We start from the raw sequence: 22,472 nt of genomic DNA, 5'->3' as shown, positions 1-22,472 counted from the left end.
AGCTCTTAAAGGACAGGCTGACAATATTTCAAGACAGGAACCCAAATAAACACTGACATGTTTTTCTTATCACAATCATTTGTCATGTTCATACTGATGATTAGAAGATTCCTTCATAAAGCACTTACAATGTAAGTGATGGAGGACGAAATCCACAGTCCTCCCTCTGTGCAAAAATTTATTTAAAAGTTTATCTGAAGCTACAGAAAGAAAAGGTCCGGAGGGCTCGGAAGTTCAAACAAGTGTGATGAAGGTGCTTTTGGTAGGGAACACAAAAGCCTTAATTTAAAAGCCTTTATTCTGATGGTCATTTATAGTGAAATCCACAAATTCATGGATTTCACTATGAAATAACCATCAGAATAAAGGCTTTTAAACTTTTTTGCCAGAAGAGTAACTTGGACCTTCTTCTTTTTAATCTGAAGCTAATATGAAGCTTCAGCGTCCAAATGAGTCACATCAAGTAGATATCTTTCAACGTTACAGTCTTTTTAGTGCTAAAGTTCCTCTTTTTGTTACTATACTTCCACCGCAGCTTAACAGGGAAACACTGTCCGAGGAAACACAAAGAGGGAATTTGATGCTAAAAAGACTGTTAATGTGTCAGATATCCACTTGATATGACTAACTCAGACTGCTGAAGCCTCATATAAGCTTCACATCAACTTTTAAATGACTGTGTGGACACACTGTGGATTTTAGCCTCCATCACTTACACTGAAAGCACATTTGAAGGATCTTTTAACAGCCAGTATGAACAGGAGGAATGATCACTGTTCATATGGACACCTGACTGTTGTTTTAAGACAGAATTGAAAAAATGATGAACCTTTCCTTTATATTTACTGGGATCTTTATCATGCATCGATCATCAGCTGCCATTAGGCGGCGACAGAGACTCAAACACAACCGACTCACATGTTCTGATGTTTGTGATTTTTTTTTTCAACTTCCAGCTGTTTCATTATGAGTTCACGTGGACACAGCTGTAAATATTACACTGCTTGTGTTTTTTTCCTCCTCACACTATAACCTTTTGCACACACACTCTACTCTTCAGTGTATGTGTGTGTGTGTGTGTTTGTATGTTAATGTATGTGTGTTAATGTGTGTGTGTGTGTGTGTGAGCACGTTGCATACCAAGTGAGAAAGTCGGCCACAAAAGAAAGCATTGAAACAGTTGCTGCACGCGGTCGGTCACCTCCATGTTTTCCCTTCATGCCTCTGCAGGCTGATCTTTGAACCTGATCTACCTCTGATAGTCGTGATTGATCATTGAGAGTACATCAGAGAGGACTGCTGCTCCCAAAAAAAAAAAAAAAAAAAAAAAAAAAAAAGACCGTCAAGTCAGGCTGGAAGTAAACTCCAAAAACACATTTCTGCTCTGACTCTTCATGGATCTGGAAGCTCCGCGGATATAATGAATTTTGGCTCAAGTAAAAAGCTTTTAGAGGAGCAGAAGTAGCAGATTTATTTACCAGAGGAAACTTTTTATACTTTAAAAGCAGAGATGTGGCATTTTAGATGTTTTATTGGGTGCGTTTTGGTTTATATAGCAGCGTCCCAGAGTGTGAATGTGAGTGAACGGGATGGACAGAGGTTTCTAGAGAGCATTTTACGCTATTATGGTGAAAGCAAATCCATCTCAACGGAGAATCTGGAGGATCTGCTGGTGTTGATCTCAGCCAGAAGACCCCCGTCAGTAACAGAAGAAAACCCGCTGGCAGACCAAGAGGTGAGATTTATACACTAAACTAGAGAGTTTATATAATTGATGAAGAAAAAATTAAAACTTGTTTTTTCTAATTTTCCACTTATTTTGTCGTCCTATCTGCACTTTTATATCATAAATGTCTGAAACATATCTGTATTTATATCTGATTTACTTGCTATCTGTAGGCATTTATAGTTTAAAGGATACAGTAATGATATTTATTATGAATTTATTCTAATTATACTGTAAAGTAGAGAGAAGTAGAGGTAACAGTACTGTATAATGTTATCATACAGTCTAATTCAAGGTAGAAATTTCAGCATACTGTCTGCATTATTGAATCTTAAATGCATTTTTTACAACTATAAGCTAAAATTTTGAGCTGTGAAACAGAAAAACATGAAAGAAATGACCAAAAATATCCATTAATGACTATGTATTTGATCAGATATGCAGTGGTTCTTGAAAGTTTGTGAACTCTTTAGAATTTGCTGTATTTCTGCATAAATGTGACCTAAAACGTGATCAGATTTTCACACAAGTCCTAAAACTAGATAAAGGGAACCAAAATGAGAGAAAAACCTCACATGTGTTCATTTATTTATTTAGGAAAATAATCCAAAGTTACATATTTGTGTGTTGGGAAAAGTATGTGAACCTCTGAGAAGGGGAAATTAGAGTCCGGCGTTTCAATCAATGGGATGATAATCAGGTTTGAGTCTGGGAGGCTCGGCTTTATTTAAAGAAGAGTAATCTGGTTCTTCACTATCAAAGTCTGAGCTTCACAACAACAGTTTGTGGAAGTGCGTCATGGCTCAAACAATGGAGATTTTTCAGGATCTTAGAAGAAGAGTTGTTGATGCTCATCAGGCTGGAAAGAGCTACAAAACCATACAGCTCACAACTTTAGCTTTTAGTTGTTAAAAAATGCTTTTAAGATTCAATAATGCACACAATATATTGAAAAACATTTCTACCTTGAATTAAGCTATATGATAACATTACACAGTACTACTATCTATATAACTGGATATAGTTGTCTTCCAGTACAGTCTTACCCTCTACTTCTCTCAACATTACAGTGTAATTCATAATAAATATCATTACTGTATCCTGTTTTATCCACTGCCAATAATAACAATAATAAACACTTTATTTATATTGCACAACTCATGCAAAAAGCTGTAATAAAAAGATTCAAAAACACACATAAAAGACAGATGCAAGACATAGGAACATTAAAAACAGCAGAAAGGATTTTAGAGACAAATAAAACAACGTCTTCCTGCCCCTCAGTGTCCCTCAGCAGAGCAGATCTTGTCCCACTTCGGGCTCAGTAATGTCAGTCAGCTGACTGTGGGACATCTGGGGAGGATCTGTCCCGCTGTGTTGACCCAGGTGCTGCTGCCCTCCTGCCCCTTCACCGCCCCCAAATCTCTGCCGCCTCTCGACTACACTGGTGAGTTGCTTCATTCCAGCGTTGCGTGCCTCACCTCCCGGTTTATTTGTTAAGACCCCCGCAACTCAAATAATTCACAGTTCATGGAGGTTTGTTGCCTTGAAACAGGTCCGTCAGCACTTTCATCTACAGTGATACAAATACTGGAGATTGTTGAGCTGTTTTGTGGATGGTGGGACGCTTTTTTCAAGGCAGTGGTTGCCAATTTGTTTTGCTTGTACACCCTTTAAAAAAAAACACAAGAGGATGAGGGGGTGTCCTGGAAACTGAGTGGCTGAAGGTTAATTTCATTCAGCTGTGAAGTCGAGTGTTCAAATCCGGCCTCAGTGTGTCAGAGGTCTTCCTTTTTCTCCGTCTCTCTTCATTTCATTCAATCCCTCATAACAAACAACATAATAACTTTTACTCGATTCATCGCTACATGAAGCAAAGACAGGAAACATAGTGATTAAAATGTTTTAAGATATAAAAATACTTTGCTTGGACTAATAATTTGTGTCTGATGTGTTTTTTTTCCATAAAAAATGTTTGGTTAACTAGTTTAAAACGCTAACATTTCACTGTATTTGCACTGGAGGCTTTGTGTAAATTGAATATTGGACACACATCAGTCTGAACAGTGAAACTCAAACATGCAGCTGAAGGAACAAGAAGAAAAACAAATTTTTGCGTGTAGGGGGGACTTTAAATGAATCACTATGAAGTTGTTTTTTTTATCACGAGACTCAGCTTCAGCAGCACTGAAAAGGTTACTACATAGATTTGTAAATCAATAATCTGACTAACTATGTAGACAGAAATCTAGTAATTTCCAGGTTATGTTAACCTTGGAAGTTTCCCAAAAGGTTTGGAAAAACATGTCTTATCATAGTTTAGATATGACGACACATTCCCTGTTATCTAACATTTCCTGATACCTCTTGTTACGAATGAATGAATATTTTAATCTGAAAGGTGCCCACGAGGGCTTATGAGACACTTCTTCTATTTCCTACAGAGGCAACAAGAGCAAAACAAAAGGAAAGCACGCCGACACATGATAATGTATACACGTGTCAAACACGTTATACCAGAAATAAATGTAATAAATCAAACATACAACACTCTTATACATTGATAGTAAGCATCCTACAAAAACTGAAGGAAGATTTTTGTCCACAGGAAATCTGAGAAGAGAATGGGATATTGAAAATCGAAGCTGTTTTAATCTTTGCAAAACAGAATAAACTACCTGTAGATTTTTAAAATGCTTCACTTTCCTGTAATCTGCTTTATTGTCAGCCAGTCAAGCATTTTTTCAGAGCAAGGACCAGTTTTACTTTTTAGTTTTTTTAAATTTTGAAGTCCTAATTTCCTTTCTAATATAAGAAAATATGAAAAAGCTGAAATCTATCTGTTGCTTAGTTGGTTTAGATCTGGACCTTTATCGCAGGTTATCTGTCACTCCTTCCTGTCCATCTTCGCTCTCGGCTGTCTTAACAAAGTCACAAACACATTCATCTGCTTCGGTGGAGCCATAATGATCCACAATGTCCTGGATTGACTCTCAGAGCCGCTGACCTCTCAGATAAACCGTCACACGCTCCTCCTCTGTGCTGTTACAGCCAACTGTGACTGTTGTTGTCCGGTGATGCTGCGCATGCTGTTTCCTCCTCTGGCCTTATCAACAAAATTTCTCTTCCTCAAATAAATACCGTGTCTATTATGTCAAGTTACGTGCCTGTTTGCATACTCTGCTGTAATAAATATAACAAAATGTAGGTTTTCAAGTTGCGTCACAAAGCTATTTGGTAACACTTAACTGTAAGTCCCCGTCATCTTTATTATTTATAAGCAGTACATAAAGAGTTAATAAATGGTTTATAATCCTGTGAACTGGATGCTGATATATAAACAGTGAATGGGCCTCATGCAAAAAGCAGATGTTTGCTTGCACAAGTTGCATTCAACAAACTCTCTTAACTGCTCAAACTTGTCATAATTTGCTTGTTTCGGCCTGATGAATGTCACTTGTTCATGAGGAGATGTGTGTTCATTAGTTTCTGATCATTAGAATGATCATGCGACTTAAAATTGCCATATATGGCGACCTGTTCCGCAAGTTTCATTAACAAAACTGTTACCAAAAAGTAAAAACAAGAATTCCACACAAAAAACAAAACAAATTTAGGAGTAACAGTAACACAAAAACAAATACTGAAAAATTCTGTACATTAATAAACTCTAAGAAATGTATTATGAATATTTACATAATAACATAACCTAATAACTACATTATAGTGTGTTATAAACATGTATTAAATGCTTATATACTAAACAAGGAGGGAACTTTAGATACATTTAGTGATGTTGGTACTTTTAGCTACCATGGTAGCTGCTATAAGTTAGATACATTATACATATAGCACCACTGTATCTATTCCCTTGAATGAGAAAGTGTGTCCAAACTTTTGACTGGTACTGTATTAGGGGCTGATTTCATTAAAATATCACAATTGAGCCAATATATATTCTGTTTATACATTCAAATGCTCATTAAGACAGCTGCACACTGACTGTTATCCATCCTACCTCAGTGATGTGTGCTTAACAATTACTGAACAATGAATGACACTGTAGCACCTATCAAATGGAAGAAAAGAGTGTGGTTTGCTAACGATGCTGAGGAGCAAACAATTCTTCACATTTCACTGAATTTTCCCTGTAAATGTCCTCATATTGCTCTTATAAAAGGCAAAAGGTTTCTGTTGGAGTGAGCAGAACTTAGTCAGACGTGTTTTGTAGTTTGTCTTAATTTACTCAGAATACAATTTAAAGGACCAGTGTGTAGAATTTAATGGCATCTAGCAGTGAGGTTGCAGATTGTAACCAACTGTATACCCTTCACCCTCCCCTTCCAAGCGTGTAGGAGAATCTACGGTGGCCACGAAACTCATGAAAGGCCCTCTCTAGGGCCAGTGTTTGGTTTGTCCCTTCTGGGCTACTGTAGAAACATGGCAGTGCAACATGGTGGACTCCATGTTACAGGACTTGCTCCCTATGTAGATATAAAGGGCTCATTCTAATGCAACAAAAACACAACAATTCTTAGTTTCAGATGATTATACACTAATTAAAACATACTTATGAATATTATATTCCATTTCTGCCAAGTCTGTTCTGCTAGATGCCACTAAATTCTACACACTGCACCTTTAAATTAGCTTTTCTGTAAGCAGTGAACTCAGATGTCTATCTAAAAACTGACTATTTGCCCCAAGTTTAGTCTCTCAGGCAATAGTCGGTCTGGCTGGCTGTGCTGGTCTTTAGTTCCATGGTTGGGTTTAGAGTCTGCAAATATTGTTGAAGGAAGCAGAATTTTAAATGCAGCCTGAGAGGAAGAGCTGCCTCATAGCCCAAACTCAGGGATAAAAAGCCTTGTTGATACCTCAGGATCTCTAATATGGCCACCAGTGGTTGTCCTCCATGACCTGAAATTCTCTGCCATGTTTCATCTTAAACCCAATTAATCAAAGCTTTTACATTTGTTGTTTTAAACACATTCATAAGAGAATAATCCTCTGGTGATGTTTTTTTTTTTTTTTTTTTTTTTTTTACAGTTTTATAACAGTTTGCTTCCAATAAAGAGAAGAATAATTGGGACCAAGAATGATCAAAGAAAAAGCTGAACAGAAGAGAAATTCAGCATGACCCTAAACCAAAGCACAACGCTCTAAACATGTCACAAAAATCAGAAAAACAACGAACTCTAAGGTTATATTAATTAATGATGATGGCATAGTAACTGTTAATCCTTTCTTTCCTGGCAGTTTGGGGTTATGGGTTCCTGGCGGTCACTGTGATCAACTTGGCGTCTCTACTTGGTCTCCTGCTGATCCCCTTCACCAAGAAACCTTATTTCCCCAAAGTGCTGACCTACTTCATCGGCCTGGCCATCGGGACGCTCTTCTCCAACGCTGTGCTTCAGCTCATACCAGAGGTTTGTAAGAGAAGGGAGCTGTTTAAGAAGAAGACAGTCAAGAGGTCAAGAGATTCATGTACAACGTTTCAAAGATGTTTCAGTGCTTCATAAAGGACGTAAAAACAAAAACAGACATACATGTGGATCAGGAGGTGTTGTATACATGACTAACATTCTTCCATCTTTCTATTAATACACAGGCACTAGGTTTTGATCCCAAATCAGACAACTATGTGGCGAATGCAGTTGGAATATTTGGCGGGTTTTATCTCCTTTTCTTTATGGAGAAGATACTGAAAATGGCTCTTCGGGTCGAGAATGAGGTAAGAACAGTCTTGTTAGTGAGTTCATGAAGTGCAAAGCAATTTTTTTTTTATTACAGAGATAACATTTATCACTTATTTTGACTTTTATAACTACCTAATGAATAGCCATGATTTATTGGCTAATTAAACAGCTAATTACTGACTACGATGAAAGTAATAACACTTCATGGGAGTCTCGTTACATCATTCTATTTTAATCATGTTATAGAAGGCTCAGGGACACACATTGTGACTTTCAGAACATGTAAGATGTGCAGTATTTGATAGCATAGAATCCTAATATATTTAACTTTAAACTAAAACAGGTAATGAAACGAGGCAACAGCATAGATTTATAATGGCAGGGAATTAATTTGAAGAAAGCTGTCTGTGAAAGTGAACACAATAAAGCTGCATTAAAGTCAAAAAGTTTAGAGGAAATAAATTAAGCATGGATGTAAAATATGACAAACAATCTGCTAGTACCTGATGTTTCCAAAGTTGCGCCACCTTTTGATCTGACCCTTCGTTTCCTCGTTTTACTCATTGAGTCACGACTATGTGCTTTTTTTTTAGCCCTGCTAGCACGAAGCACGAAGAATGTTGGCCTGTCTGTCTTTCGGTCTACTACTTTGGTCCAGAATGAAATATACAACTATTCGATGGATTGTCTTGAAATTTCGCACTGACATTCATGGCTCTTAGAGGATGTATCCCACAGACTTTGGCGGTTGTCTGACTTTTCCACTAGCGGCACCTTGATGGTGACGATAGTGACTGTCTAAACCAGTATTGGATCGATTGCTATGAAATTTGGTGCAGACATTCATGTCCCTCTCAGGATGAATTCTAATGAACCTGTCCTCTGAAGAAAAATGGCACTATAGGTCACAAGTTCAGCCGCCAAAAACAACCTATAGTTACGTTTGAGTGACAGACGCCATCTAGTGGCCGTAGTAATTATGACCCAGGGAAGTGACGCAGTTCAGATGACGTCATTATAAGGTGACTTTCTTATTAGGAGGAGGCTGGATGGCTAGATAGTTAATTAGATGGCAAAAAGTGGCACCGTGAGTTGGAACATTTTTTTAAAAAAAACGTATCGATTGCCACTGTGTTTACTATTGACATGACGACAAAGGTTGCCTCACTTTAAGGAAGTACAACCAAGTTTCAAGTGATCATTTTAACCCAAACCATGATCCTTCCCTAACCCTAACCTGTGCTTAAACCTAACCAGACCTTAACCACAGTGTTGTCACGTCATTAAACATAATTATTTTGTAACAGTGATTTGTAACGGTTTTAGAAAGTGGCATATTACGCTGCTGTGGGTCGGTCTGGAGTACAACATGCATACCTGCAAAACTAATTTCTCCTCAACCTCACCTGTACTTTGTGTTTAGTTACTGCTAATTGGCAAATGTCAGCATGCTAACACACTCAACAAAGATGATGAGCATGGTAAACATTACACCTGCTCGACATTATCATGTTAGCATTGCTGACAAAAAATCATTATCATTATTGATTATTGATTCATCAGGCATTTCAGGCATTTTGAAACGTAGCTATTTAATAAATTCATCATTGTGCTGACAGTGTGCAGGAGTCGACTACATGCCTATCTGTTTACAGGTGTGCAAAGACCACTTTTTTTTTAGCATGCTGTGTCAACTATACCTTGTTCCACATTCATTCAGTAACACATATTTCTATGTGGGTGCTGCCCAGTAACACCAGTTAATATGTTCTCTTGTAGGCAGGGAATGATGAAGTATAATAAAAGAGTAACTGGCACATTTTGAGAACTTAGCTGGATATTTTTGCATCTGACTCCGCTGTCTCTCTTGTCTTTAGCATGGCCACAGCCACTTCACTCCTGCAGAGCAGCCTCAAGAAAACTCCCTCCACAATGGAGACATACCGGAGAAAAAGGACTCCATTGTTTTGACCAGCGTCAACACCATCGCCACAGACAAGAGCTGCCCGAACCCAGACCCTTCACATACAAATGTGATGTCTTCTCAGGTACTAGTGCAGACTTGTGTTATTTAGAACAGTGTAATAAGTAGAGGCTGAGGAGTTGTGAAGCAATACTTTTATTTTACGTTGAACTCTGCCTCATGGGATTGATTAACTCACACATGTCACATTAACCTACACAGCAATGCAACCTTGTACTCAATCGTGTATTATCTGATGAGTAGCTCAGTCTTCAGATAAGCTTGTAAAGACTGTGAGGAATCAGAGTAATCAATTATGTGCTTGATACAGATTTGCTGTCCACCACAATCCACTATCACAGGCACACCTACCAGGAATTCATCATGGGCTATAAACAAGATGACTCTAATATAGACGTCTTATGTAGTGAAACGGGTGTGAGTTACAGTGTGTGACATGAAAAAAGTGAAATCGTCAACAGAATTTAAAGAAGATGCAGTAACCGGAAAGTGGTGGTGTTTTATTGTGGCACGGATGCACTTCTTCTTTCATTTTTTTGATAAGCTCAGTTTTTGCTCAGAAGTCATTTACTGAGCTGTTATCAGTGACTCTTGGCGATTAGAGCTGGCGTTAATGTTTAACAGTGAATTCTCTTGTGTCATATGGAGGAGTCCAGCTTTGTGGGGATCAAAATACTAAACAAACAGACACGCTGGTGTCACAGAGGGATCAAGCAATGAACCAAGCCGAAGGCCTCAGATCCTTCCCCTCCTGGTAAATGCTGGAATTGTCTGACTCAAGCACAAAGACTCCTTGTTTGGTTGTGGCTAATAAAAGGGGCGTTTTGTCACCGCAGAGTATCTTCAACCGAGTCCCAAAGGCTCTGTTTATACCCGCCTGTTCTCAGGTTGCCCATTAGCAACACTTGTGCCATTATATTTGTCATTGAAGAGATCTGTTGCACATCCATTTAGGAAAAATATTTCCTGTGGTCTATCTTTCCGAATCTGTTGTGTTTTGTTAATTCGACCTATTAAGGTGGAAAATAAAAGAGTTTTGCCTGTGCAGTGATGTCTAAATTAAACATGTAGGGTTATAATCTAAACATTAGTAGCTTTACGGTTGTAATATGGACAGTGAAAATGTATTAACAAGGCACTGGTGCCAAGAGTAAAATGTGATGCTTTTTTTTCTGGATGATTTGAACTTTGGGTTTTAAACATACAGATATCCTTGCATGTTATCTTTGTGAATCAATAAGTCCACATATGCCATTGTTTGCATTTGACTCCTCTTTGAAATAGTCAAACAGTAGCACGAGCCACGTGCCCACAAAATGTTTAATTTTTTTAAAACTCTCCCAGGACGTCCAGTCGTCCGGCGTGATGTGTTACTGGCTGCGTGGGCAACACATCAAAAGCATCAAGACGGTGGCATGGATGATAACTCTGAGCGACGCGCTGCACAACTTCATCGACGGCCTGGCTATCGGCGCCTCGTTCACAGTGTCGGTACTGACAGGGTTCAGTACGTCCACGGCCATAGTATGTGAGGAGTTTCCACATGAGCTGGGTGAGTGATAAGTAAACATCATCCATAATTCAACCCCAGTGGGCCCACTGGTAGGTCGGTCAGTACAAACTCAACACTGTGCAGCCAAACATTGTTCAAACTCACAGAACTTTATTGGAAATCATACTGGAGATCCCACAGTTTTATAAAGACACTAAACATTTCAAGCTGAATTTTGGGGAAATGTGTATAAGAAATGCTGCACATGATATCAAGAGCATTTCCATATGAAGGAATGGTGCAGTCTTGGGGTTTTTCATCTTATGGACTGAATATTTCCCTCATTATAAACATCACATATCTTCAATGAAGAGCTGGAACAACATGAATATGTATTTATATTCCAACCTTAAAGATACTTAAGGAGAAATTAGTAGAAGCAGGTTGTATCTGTTCACTTAAACTTAAATAGCTATTAAGAATCTTTATCGACCTCTACTGTAAAACTGCAGAACTGCATCAATACTGTATCTCTTGATATAGTGTGTCCCAACTCCATATGTTACACACTGACTGGCCTGAAACACCTGTAATGCAATAGTCCTGTAGTAAATACTACATTTGTAAAGCTTATAAGTCTGAATATTTGTCAGAGAGGTGTTAATTCAACTCTATGGTCAGTTTTTATGTGTTATTTTATTATTGAACTGGGCAGCATTATATTGTGAGTTGTTTCTAATATGTTTGCTCCTCCATATATGAATATCAGCCGGACAAAATATTAGAAACACCTTTAAATATAAAGCAATCCAATACAACAGCAGCACAGCCTCAAAACATATCATAGATTTGAATCAACAAAAACTAATGAAATATAAATGTCAACGAAGACTTTTAAGTATTATTCATTGCAGGTCTATTGTATTCAATGTTTCATACCGGTGTCATTGCACAGGTTTTTCTTCTTTTCTGGTCACGTAAACATAATAAAGAATATTTTAATGTAGTCATCTTCTTCTTTTTTAGTTCAGAGAGTGAACGGACATGTCTAGTGAAGAGGGAATAATGTAAATGCCAGTATGAGAGTGAAGCTTCTACCTGATGCATGTTAGAAATGTCAGTCGCTGCCTCGTAGCAGGATTCCCCATTATGTAGTGAAGTGGAAAGGCAGGTAGTGGAAGCACTTTTAAACAATTACTTCATAAACTTTTTCTTTTTTACAGAGCACAAAGTCATCAATATCCTTCAGAAGTACAAGAGAGAGAAAAACACAAACACATTGCTTTTTAGATAATGTTAAAACCTCAGTTGCTCCCATTATTGTGTAAAAACATATGTTTTTTTTCCGTCTGCAGGTGACTTTGTGATCCTGCTGAACGCTGGTATGACCGTCCCACAAGCCATATTCTTCAACTTGCTGTCAGCAGTGTCGTGTTACGTCGGCCTTGTGCTCGGTATCCTGCTCGGGAGCAACTTTGCCCCCAACGCAATCTTTGCCATCGCAGGAGGAATGTTCCTGTATATTGCATTGGCAGACATGGTGAGTTAAACTGAGGACACTGTATCCAAATGGTTCTTTCTGTACCTTTTTTGCGGTTGCGCAGTAGCTCACCTTTGTATCTAAAGGACAAGACTGGTGTTATTCTAGATTTTTCTTAGTGTCACCAAATCAATACTTTCTCACTTCCCTACCCTTTCTGTGGCACTCAGCTGCAAGTCCATCGCTTCTTTTGGGAAACTAAATTTCCCAAAACAGCTGGCCACTGTAGTTTTTAGTAAATGACATTCAAACTAGAGTGAATGGTGCATTTTTAGGGTCTATTTTCAGCCGTGGATTAATACACATATGGTGCTGTAGTGAATCATTTGGGGACTAGGAAAAAAGCTGTATTACTGTGTGTTCGGACAGAAGGCAAAGCGAATGAAAATGTTTCAACTTGAGCGATTTCACAGAACTTCATGAATCTATTTCTATCTATTATCTATTCATATACAGAGACAAGAGAGAAAAGGAGAGAAGAGGACATTTTAGGGAAATAACAGAAAGAACTGGAGTCTCTGGTGATTTATAAGTTCAGTCAGAAGCTGAACTGAAAATACTCCCACAGACAAACAATAAACACAAAAGGTCCAGCGGTCAAATCCACACAAATGAGGCGAATATTCGCTTTGCATTCTGTCTGAACAAACCTTTAGGCTTTGGCCTCACTGGCAATACTTGCTGATCAGACTGATCTGTATTTGTAACATGCAAAAACTCCCAGATTTGTCAACGTCGGCTATCAAATGATGACTATGCAGACTTGTGGTCTTTTCTCCATACGTTGGAACAAAATATTGACTGTGGTCTCACAAAGCAACCAATCCACACTTCCTGCTTGTATATTATTACTTCCCGTTAAGTTGTCTGTTGAACAATAAGGCCAGTGTATGTCATATGTTAAAGGATTGTACATCAGACAGATATCTGATTGTCATTCTTCCTCTTAGTTTCCAGAGATGGACAACATAGCAAAGGAAGAGACACGAAGGTCTGCCAAGATAATCTTCTTCCTGATCCAGAATGCAGGGCTGCTCACCGGATTCGCCATCATACTGCTGATCACCATGTTTGCAGGGGAGATCAACCTGGGCTAGAAGGAAGGAGACAGAGAAAGACAAACTGGAAAGAAAAGTAGTTATGAGCTGCTTCCGTTTCTGCTCACCGCTTGGCTGAGTGGGAAAGTGTTAAGTGAATGTTTTGTATAAACAAAACTAAATGTTTAAAGAAAAAATTATGCTTTTATTTTTTTGACTATCAATATACACTGATCAGCCACAACATTAAAACCACTGACAGATGGAGTGAATAACATTGATTATCTTGTTACAATGGCACCTGTAAAGGGATGGGAAATATTAGACAGCAAGTGAAGTGAAGTTGAGGTGTTGGAAGCAGGAAAAATGGGCAAGTGTAAGGATCTGAGCAACTTTGATAAGGGCCAAATAAAGGTGATTTTCATAACAACGTCCCCAAAACGGCAGGTCTTGTGAGGTGTTCCTGGTATGCAGTGCTCAGTACCTACCCAAAGTGGTCCAAGGAAGGACAACTGGTGAACTGGCGACAGGGTCATAGGTGCCCAAGGAGCGAAGGCTAACCCGCCTGGTTCGATACCACAGAAGAGCTCGTAGCACAAATTGCTGAAAAGGTTCATGCTGGCTATGATAGACAGGTGTCAGAACACACAGTGCATCACAGCTTGCTGCATATCCACCGCAGACCGGCCAGAGTGCCCATGCTGACCACTGTCCACCGCCGAAAGCGCCTACAATGGGCATGTGAGTGTCAGAACTGGACCAAGGAGCAATGGAAGAAGGTGGTCTGCTCTTTACATCATTTGGACAGCCAGATGCGTGTGCATCATTTACCCGGGGAAGAGATGGCACCAGGATGCACTATGGGATGAGGGTGAGCCAGCGCAGGCAGTGTGATGTGCCGGGCAATGTTCTGCTGGGAAACCTTGGGTCCTGGCATCTATGTGGATGTTACTTTGTACCACCTACCTAAACATTGTTGTAGACCAAGTACACCCCTTAACAAGTCCCACCCATGAAGGCCCCACCTTTCAACTTACAGGAGGATCTGCTGCTAACGTCGTCGTGCCAGATACCAGAGGACACTTTCAGAGGTCTTGTCCATGCCTCAACGGGTCCGAGCTGTTCTGGCAGCATGAGGGGGGACCTACACAATATCAGGCAGGTGGTTTTAATATAGTGGCTGATCGGTGTAGTGGAATGTTTACTTCATAAAAAGGGAAACTCTTTACAATCATTTGATGTATGAAATCTAGTCAAATTTCTTTTAAGGAGACAATAAATTATTTTTTCAGTCTTCATATATTGTGAAACACTCTACATTTATTCTAATTCATTGGTGCTGTAGTGTAAACTACCACAACGTGTGTTATTGTGACAACAGTTCATGTTTTGCCGGTAATGGCAGCAGTTTGTGACCTCTCTGACCTTCACTGTGTCCTTTTTTTAAGGTTGCATAGCTGGGGTTTTTTTTGTCTGTATGTATTTTACTGCCAAATTTCAGACACTTATTAAGATAAGATTTTGATTAAACGTGTGGGACTCATGCATGTTACCCTTTTACCCCTGTAGGAAAAAAACATAACAAAAAGTGACATGAACTTTGAGGAACTTTGTACCAAATTCAAATTACATAACCTGGTTATATTTGTGCCAAACTGGTGCCTGTAACAAGAGTTTTCATTTTTAGAATTAGTTTATTTACATTACATTTATGGCCTCTGACACTGACTACATGACTAGTACAATTAACCAAAATGGGTTATCTTAAATACTAAAGACTATAGATAAAACCTTAACAGTAATGCTAATGGAGCAATAATATTTTTGCATTTTTCAGGAGGGTTCTTGGACCTTTGACCTATTTACCCTACAGCTTTTACTGTGTTTTGTCTGTTTGTGTGCAAACTGCTTTCTTTTGTAAATACAGCCAACAAATTTGACTTGATATTTCTATACAAAACAGCTGGAAATTTGCAGAATCTCTCTATTGTTTTTTTAGTTTTTTTTTAAATTAGTTATTCAGATAAAACCATAGGTAACAATAGGCTATTTTCATGACATGCATAGTGTTGTGTGGAGATCATATTTTATAAAATGTTAAATTCTACAGTGTACTGTAGGGCAGTGGTTCACAACATGGACATTGAAGCAGCCACAAGGAGTCACAAGGAATCTGATGGGTCACAAGATGATAATGTCAAAACAGGGAAATGAGAAACAAACAAAAAAATGACAACAACTTTCTGTACACAAAACTATGTTTATTTAAATGTTGCTTTACTGTCAGTATTTCTTTTGTGAATTACTGGAAAATTTCACCGTATTGGGTTTTTAAAAATATTAAAATAAAACAGAAAAACAGGGGAAGAAATCCCTTTTTGGTTGAAGTGGTCACAACTGGCAGACATACAACTGGTGACAAGGAGTCGCTAGTAAACATTTGGTTTGTTTTAAGGGGTCACAAACTAAAAAGGTTGGGAAACACTAATTAAACAACTGGCTAAGTAAATACTGTCTTATTTCTACAGGGTAACAGCAAAATCTTAACTGTCAGTTTAACTACAGACACAGTGCCAGTCCCTATTCAGTCATGCAGAGTTACATCATTATAATATGAAGCTTCAGAGTGGGGATTTTTTTTGACTTTCCATAAACACAAATTCATGCAGACAGTTCAGCATGTGGCAGGAAACCTACATCAAACAGGAAGTTGTACAAGCCGCGTTTAAGCGACATCGTACACACCGTATTTATCTGCATCTATGGTAAAACTACGAGCAGCCGAGAAGGAAACACACTTCACATGAGCTTCCTAACTATCATTAATTTTTAACGGTCACGATAGCTTCCACTCTTAACAAACCTGTGGCAAAATGGCAGCAATCACATAAAGAATAAAATCTCAGTAAAACTAATACGAGAATCACGTGATTTTTTAGTTTTCCCATCCTGACGATATTACGTGAACGCACCATAGCCGAGCTGAGGAAGTAGAGGGGACACAACACAATGAGAGGATTCTGACTTCCTAGCATCTTTGCTGCTTTCAGCAAATTCAGACTCCGCTTTCAAGCTCCTCAAGCTAAAACAGGTATGTCGTTATTGTTTATTTCCAGTTTTACGCCTTCAGGGCTAATTGGACTCAAATGTTTGGCAGCTTTGCGAGGCTAGCACTGATGCTAGCTGCTGTTAGCTCATTCTAATCATCGTGTACATTATCCTAAAGGACACAGGGACTTTATGATCATCTGAATAAAACGTTTCGTGATTTTTTAGTCAAGTGGTTTACATGGTTAGCATGACTAACGTTGCAGTTCAAACCGTTAAAACTGATTCTCACGTGACTGGCACTGATTTTGCAGTTAATTAGTTGCTAGTTTGAGGGTCATTGTGATCAGAGGTGAAACTGTCTTCACCAATGTACCATGTAGAAATAACCCTTCATGGTGTGTTTACTGTAAGTTATTGGTTCCTTTGTGACCTTTCCAGAGTGTTTATTTATACAGACATGAATGTGTCATAAGTGGAAAAATTTGCTCCACAAAGTTTCACCTAAAGGACAAGTTCAGAGGTCTTTAGGTGTGTCTGAAAACAACAGTTAGTAGCTCAAATGAACAATGAAACGGGTTTTCTTGCTGTAATCAATCCTCTTGTTCACACTTGCCATCAGAAGATCCCCTCATAATACACTTGGAATGTGAGTGATGGGAGACAAAATCCACAGTCTGTGCAGAAATGTAGTTAAAAGTTTATCTGAAGCTAATATAAAGCTTCAAACGTCAAAATGAGACAAATCAAGTAGACATTTTTCAACATTACAATCTATTTAGTGCCAAAGTCCCCCTTTGTTACTACATTTCCACCGCAGCTCAACAGGGAAACACTATCTGAGGAAACACAAAGAGGAAATTTGATGCTAAAAGAGACTGTAAATGTGTCAGATATCCACTTGATATGACTAATCCAGACTGCTGAAGCCTCATACAAGCTTCACATCTACTTTTAAATGCATTTTTGTACAAAATGACTGCATAGGCACACTGTAGATTTTGGCCTCCATCACTTACATTGAAAGCACATTTGAAGGGGATCTTTTAACAGCCAGTATGAACAGGAGGAACGATTACAGCGAGGAAAACCTCCTTCAGTGTTCATATGGACACCTGACCTTTGTGAACCTTTCCTTTAAGTAGAATACACAAAACCACACAATCCTCCACAAGTAAAAGCCCTACATTTATAAAGTATTTTATAGGATGTAAAAGGTACTATTAACAGTATCATGCATTATTACAGTTAAAAACAGGTGTAGGCTATCTTTATATCTGACTGTTTATGTGTTTTTAGAAAGCAATATGGTGATTTTATGATTTACCCTACTGTTGGGTACTTTAAACTATAGCAATAAGAGACAAACAATAATAAACATGTAGTGGTGGATATTTGTTTTTTTAATATAATAATTTTTTTCTTGTAAGGAACCCCTAAATGTATTTGTTCAAGTATTGTAACCATGATATTTATTGAACAGGACGTTTTACAGTTGAAAGGTAACTTGTGCTCTCTGGTGGACAAACTGTGTAATGTAATGTTTCTTTTCTATAATCCATAGGTCCTTTTCAGCGGTGAAAGAAGTGTTATAATCTTTTACTTTAATAAAAGTAGCAATAACACAGTGTAGAAATTACAGGTAGAAAAAAACTTTTTACTTAAGTAAAAGTGCTACAGCTGCAACTAACAATTATTTTCATTATGAATTATTTTCTTGATGAATGGATTAGTTGATGGGTCCATAAAATGTCAGAAAATGGTGAAAAATGTCGATCATTGTTTTCCAGAGCTTAAGATGACGTCTTCAAATGTCTTCTTTTGTCTGGACCAACAGTCCACAACCTAAAGATATTCAGTTTACTGTCAAAGAGGACTAAAGAAACCAGAAAATATTCACATCTGAGAAGCTGGAATCAGAGAATTTGGACCTCTTTTCTTAAAAAATGACTCAAAATGATGAATCAATTATCAAAATATTTGTTTATTTATTTTTAATTTAACTATTAGCTTATTTAATGTAATAGCTGGAAACTATTCCAACTATACTATAAATTCTCTGCTTGTAGCCTCTCAAATGTAGGGATTCTCTGTTTTTCTTGATTAACCTTTCATATGACAATAAATTGAATTAAATATCTTTTGGTTTTTGCCTGTTAGTCAGAAAATCAAGAAAATTGAAAACATCACTGCATCCTATGAAAAATTATAATGCCATTTTCTCACAATTTTTCTAACATTTCGCTAACTAAATGATTAATCAATTAATTGAGAAAATAGTCAGCAGATTAATTGTTAATTGCAGCCTTGATATTATATTACTGGAATATAATTATTGATGCATCACTGTGGCAGCTGGTAACGGTCATGGTAATTTTAAATACTTTATATACTGCCTGGTATCTGATCTATAAACTTATTAGGTGTTATATTATATTTTGTATTAACAATCAGAATCAGCAAAGTAATGAGGTACTAAAGTGTCATAAATGTAGTGCAATAGAACTGAAACTGTAGTTTCACAAAATGGATTAAAAAAATCCTTATAAACTGCACTTTAGTGCAGTATTTGAGTAATTATACTCTCTGATATATCACAAGTTATCAGAACCCAATTTAAAGCCTTCAAATTTTTTACTTTGTTGTACCAACAACCTAAACACCTCAGTTTATCATAAATCATATTTTGTGTATAAAATGAAAGCAACTTGACTTTTGTAAAGCTGTAATCAGTAAATGTTTAGTATTTTTTACTTGATGCATAACTAAAATGATTCCTCTGACATCAGAATGATAGATTAAAGTAACAAAATGATAATTCAGTGAGAACACAGTTTGTGATGAGATACAGAGACAAGCTTCAACACTAGAGATGCAACTATTGTCATCATCAGTTAACATCTCGTCCAAGATGACGTCTTCAAATGTCTTGTTTTGTCCGACCAACAGTCCAAAACTCAAAGATATTATGTTTACTATCATATTTGACAAAGAAATGATCACATTTGAGCAGCTGGAAGCAGCAAATAAGTGGCGTTGTTATTTTAAAACATGAATGAAAATGATTATTCTGTTATTAAAATAGTTACAGATTAATTTTCTATCGACTTATTGATTAATCAACTAATCGTTGCAGCTGTATTCAGGAATAAGAGGACAGAGAACATGATTGCATGCAAACTGATGTAAGTAGTTTGTCACCTCTCACAGTTTGACCTCTTGTTGTGTTGATAAGCAGAGCTGAGCCATGGCTAATATCCAGATCCGGAAATATCGGGAGGACGATGCCGAGGCCGTGAAGGAGATCTTCACCCTGGGGATGAGCGAGCACGTGCCTTCGTCCTTCATGCACCTTCTGAAACAGCCTCTGACCCAGATGGTGCTCATGTGCATGTTCTGCGCCCTCATGACCAGCTCCAAATCCTTCCTGCTGCCCATCCTGGCCGTCACCCTCGTCCTGGCCGGCTCCCGGCAGTTCGTCGTCTACATGTTCAACAGATACATCGAAACCTCCCTCAAGAAGGACCTCAACAACATCACCGACACCTACCTGAAGCAGAAGGACTCGTGTTTTTGGGTGGCTGAAAGCGAGGGTCAGGTGGTCGGCACAGTGGCTTGCCTTCCTAACGAAAATGCGCCCGAGTGCTTGGAGCTGAAACGCATGTCTGTGCGCCGCAGCCACCGCGGGATGGGCATCGCTAAGACTCTGTGTCGGACAGTGACGGAGTTTACTCGTGACAGAGGTTACGCAGCCGTCGTCCTGTACACCTCTGTGGTCCAGACTGACGCTCAGAAGCTGTATGAGCACATGGGCTACGAGAAGATAAGAGAGTTTGTTGTTCCTGAACTCGTGGCTAGAATCATGAACTTCACTCTGTTTGAGTACAGATTGTATATACGGAAAGATGAGTAATCTGAAACCGTCACACACAACACAACGACTGATTAACATTTCATGATCATCCATCCAGTTTCTATGATTTCCCAGTATGCATTTAAGCCAACTGAACACTCAGGACAGATCAGAGACCTGCACCACGAAGCGAGTTCAACTTAGTCTGGCTCTCTTTGGGTGAGCTGGCTTCACTCAGCCTAACATTGGCCGTCCCGGATAACTGGTATCACGAAGCTGGCTATCAACTGGCTCAGTCAAGTCTGGGTTTTACTATCCAGCTACGAGCGCTTCATGTTCACGTGAAAGCAGCTAATCTCAGTGTGTGGATCACCTCATTATGTTCTAAACCGCAGTGATGGAATCAGAGTTAACTTTGCACAATTAAAATGCTGTGTTTAGTGTGTTTTAGATAATTAATTATGTCTCAATTTTGTTAGAAGCTCAGTTTTAAAACCGGAGTGGAAATCCCTATCAGGATCCTGTAGGAATGATGACTCCTTTTTTTTTCCAGTGATCTGATTGGTCAGTAGTCTGGGTGTTAAGTTGTGAAGTAATGTTCAGAGCAGGTTAGCTGTTCGACATAGGTTACCATGGTGATTTATTTCCGTTAAAAGTGAGCCAGCTGCGTGATACCGGAAAAGTTAAGCCCAAAGATAACCGGTTAACAAACTGGTGTCGCTTGGTGGTTCAGGCCTCAGATGACAGGACCCACATGAAGCTATGCATGTTTTCTTCTTACAGACAGATCGATCGTTCATTATCATGGTCTCAACAGACTTTTTGTGTTTTGTTTTTTTATAGTTGAATACATGTAATATTAGAGTAGAAAAATCATCTATACTGTTTGTCTTGATTAAAACATATTTAAATTAATTTCATTATTTAATTTGAAAATTATTTCATTCATGTCCACACTACAATAAATTGATAGATCTGAACTTTCCCCTGTGATTTTTTTTTTTTGTCGCATTGCTTTTTAGTATCATTATTGTTCTGTGATCAGTTATGAGATAATAGAAGTAACTCTGTGAAGAAGCTTGAGATAAGATGTAAGTCTGGTAAAAACATCACCTGAGTGTACAAATCCTCTTCTACTCTCAATTATGATTTGTCTTTACTCAGATATTCCACAGTATCGCCCACTGACATACTTGACATAATCTTGAAAAGTTTACTTCACCTTTTCATCTAAAAATATACACACATCCTCAGTTCCTTTTCTTTCTGCTGGTGAGTTTGAATATAATCTATATATCCAGGGCAGTGTGTTTGCTGTGTGTGTGTGCACAGGTGCACTGAAACAGACCTGCGGGTAGTTTGTAATGTCAGAGAAAAGGTTGTAGCCACAGAGCGAAACACCCTGCCTGGAGGAGATGGAGATATTGATAGCTTTGGGTGTTACCGAGGTGTTGTGTTTGGTTACAGGATGCTTCACTGTTAATGACTTTGTTCCAGACTGATGCCCACGGACTGCGCTTTTCTCTGGTGGTTGTTTTTTCTTTGCAAATCTTTCAGTGTCGTATTAAATTTGAGATTTAAATCTGGACACAGGTACACAGAGTTTCAGCTGTGGATACTTGAGTACTCAGGTTGATTCGTCCTTTCATTTCCACAGTGGATTTTGTGTCCTCCTTTATTTTCCTTTGGGTTTTTTGTGAATATTTAAATTTACACATTTTCCTTGGCTGATTATCATTATCAATTAATCTGTCGATTATTTTCTTGATTAATCAATTAGTTGTTTGGTCCATAAAATGTCAGAAAATGGTGAACAATGAGCCCAAAGTGAGGTCGATATTCAGTTTACTGTCATAGAAAAGTAGAGAAGACAAATTCACATTTGAGTAGCTGGAACTAGAGAATGTGGACATTGTTTTCTTAAAAAATGACTCAAAATAATTAATCACTTGTCAAAAATAGTTGGTGATTAATTTAATAGGTTGCAACTAATTGATTAATTGACTAATCATTGCACCTCTGGTTTTACATAATTAATTAATCTTTGTAGTAGAACCCGGCTACTTGGGAAAAGAAGACATGAGATTTTTTGAGGA

General features: G+C 38.2%; 2 protein-coding genes across 2 annotated transcripts; both read left to right on the top strand.

Moving 5' to 3' along the window:
• Nucleotides 1-1,320: 1,320 nt before the first annotated feature.
• slc39a8 (solute carrier family 39 member 8) lies at nucleotides 1,321-14,467 on the top strand. The gene is made up of 8 exons (XM_042388983.1): nucleotides 1,321-1,735; nucleotides 3,011-3,173; nucleotides 6,983-7,152; nucleotides 7,335-7,457; nucleotides 9,300-9,470; nucleotides 10,751-10,958; nucleotides 12,254-12,438; nucleotides 13,389-14,467. The coding sequence occupies exons 1-8, from the start codon at nucleotides 1,511-1,513 to the stop codon at nucleotides 13,533-13,535; spliced, it is 1,392 nt and encodes a 463-aa protein (XP_042244917.1). The 5' UTR covers nucleotides 1,321-1,510; the 3' UTR covers nucleotides 13,536-14,467.
• Nucleotides 14,468-16,248: 1,781 nt separating this feature from the next.
• On the top strand, nucleotides 16,249-21,356 carry LOC121880917 (probable N-acetyltransferase CML1). The gene is made up of 2 exons (XM_042388533.1): nucleotides 16,249-16,566; nucleotides 19,762-21,356. The coding sequence occupies exon 2, from the start codon at nucleotides 19,771-19,773 to the stop codon at nucleotides 20,434-20,436; it is 666 nt and encodes a 221-aa protein (XP_042244467.1). The 5' UTR covers nucleotides 16,249-16,566; nucleotides 19,762-19,770; the 3' UTR covers nucleotides 20,437-21,356.
• The last annotated feature ends 1,116 nt before the right edge of the window (nucleotides 21,357-22,472 follow it).

Source organism: Thunnus maccoyii, chromosome 16 (assembly GCF_910596095.1).
Source record: "Thunnus maccoyii chromosome 16, fThuMac1.1, whole genome shotgun sequence".
Classification (NCBI taxonomy): Eukaryota; Metazoa; Chordata; class Actinopteri; order Scombriformes; family Scombridae; genus Thunnus; species Thunnus maccoyii.
This window is presented reverse-complemented; position numbering and strand designations above follow the sequence as displayed.

What these genes read in the sequence shown, in the direction of transcription:
- LOC121880917 (XM_042388533.1), top strand. Translation starts at nt 19,771, where the DNA reads ATGGCTAATATCCAGATCCGGAAATATCGGGAGGACGATGCCGAGGCC.
- slc39a8 (XM_042388983.1), top strand. Translation starts at nt 1,511, where the DNA reads ATGTGGCATTTTAGATGTTTTATTGGGTGCGTTTTGGTTTATATAGCA. An exon ending in TGCTTCAGCTCATACCAGAG is followed by an intron (nt 7,153 to 7,334) that starts GTTTGTAAGAGA and finishes ATTAATACACAG; the next exon opens with GCACTAGGTTTTGATCCCAA. An exon ending in CTCTTCGGGTCGAGAATGAG is followed by an intron (nt 7,458 to 9,299) that starts GTAAGAACAGTC and finishes TCTTGTCTTTAG; the next exon opens with CATGGCCACAGCCACTTCAC.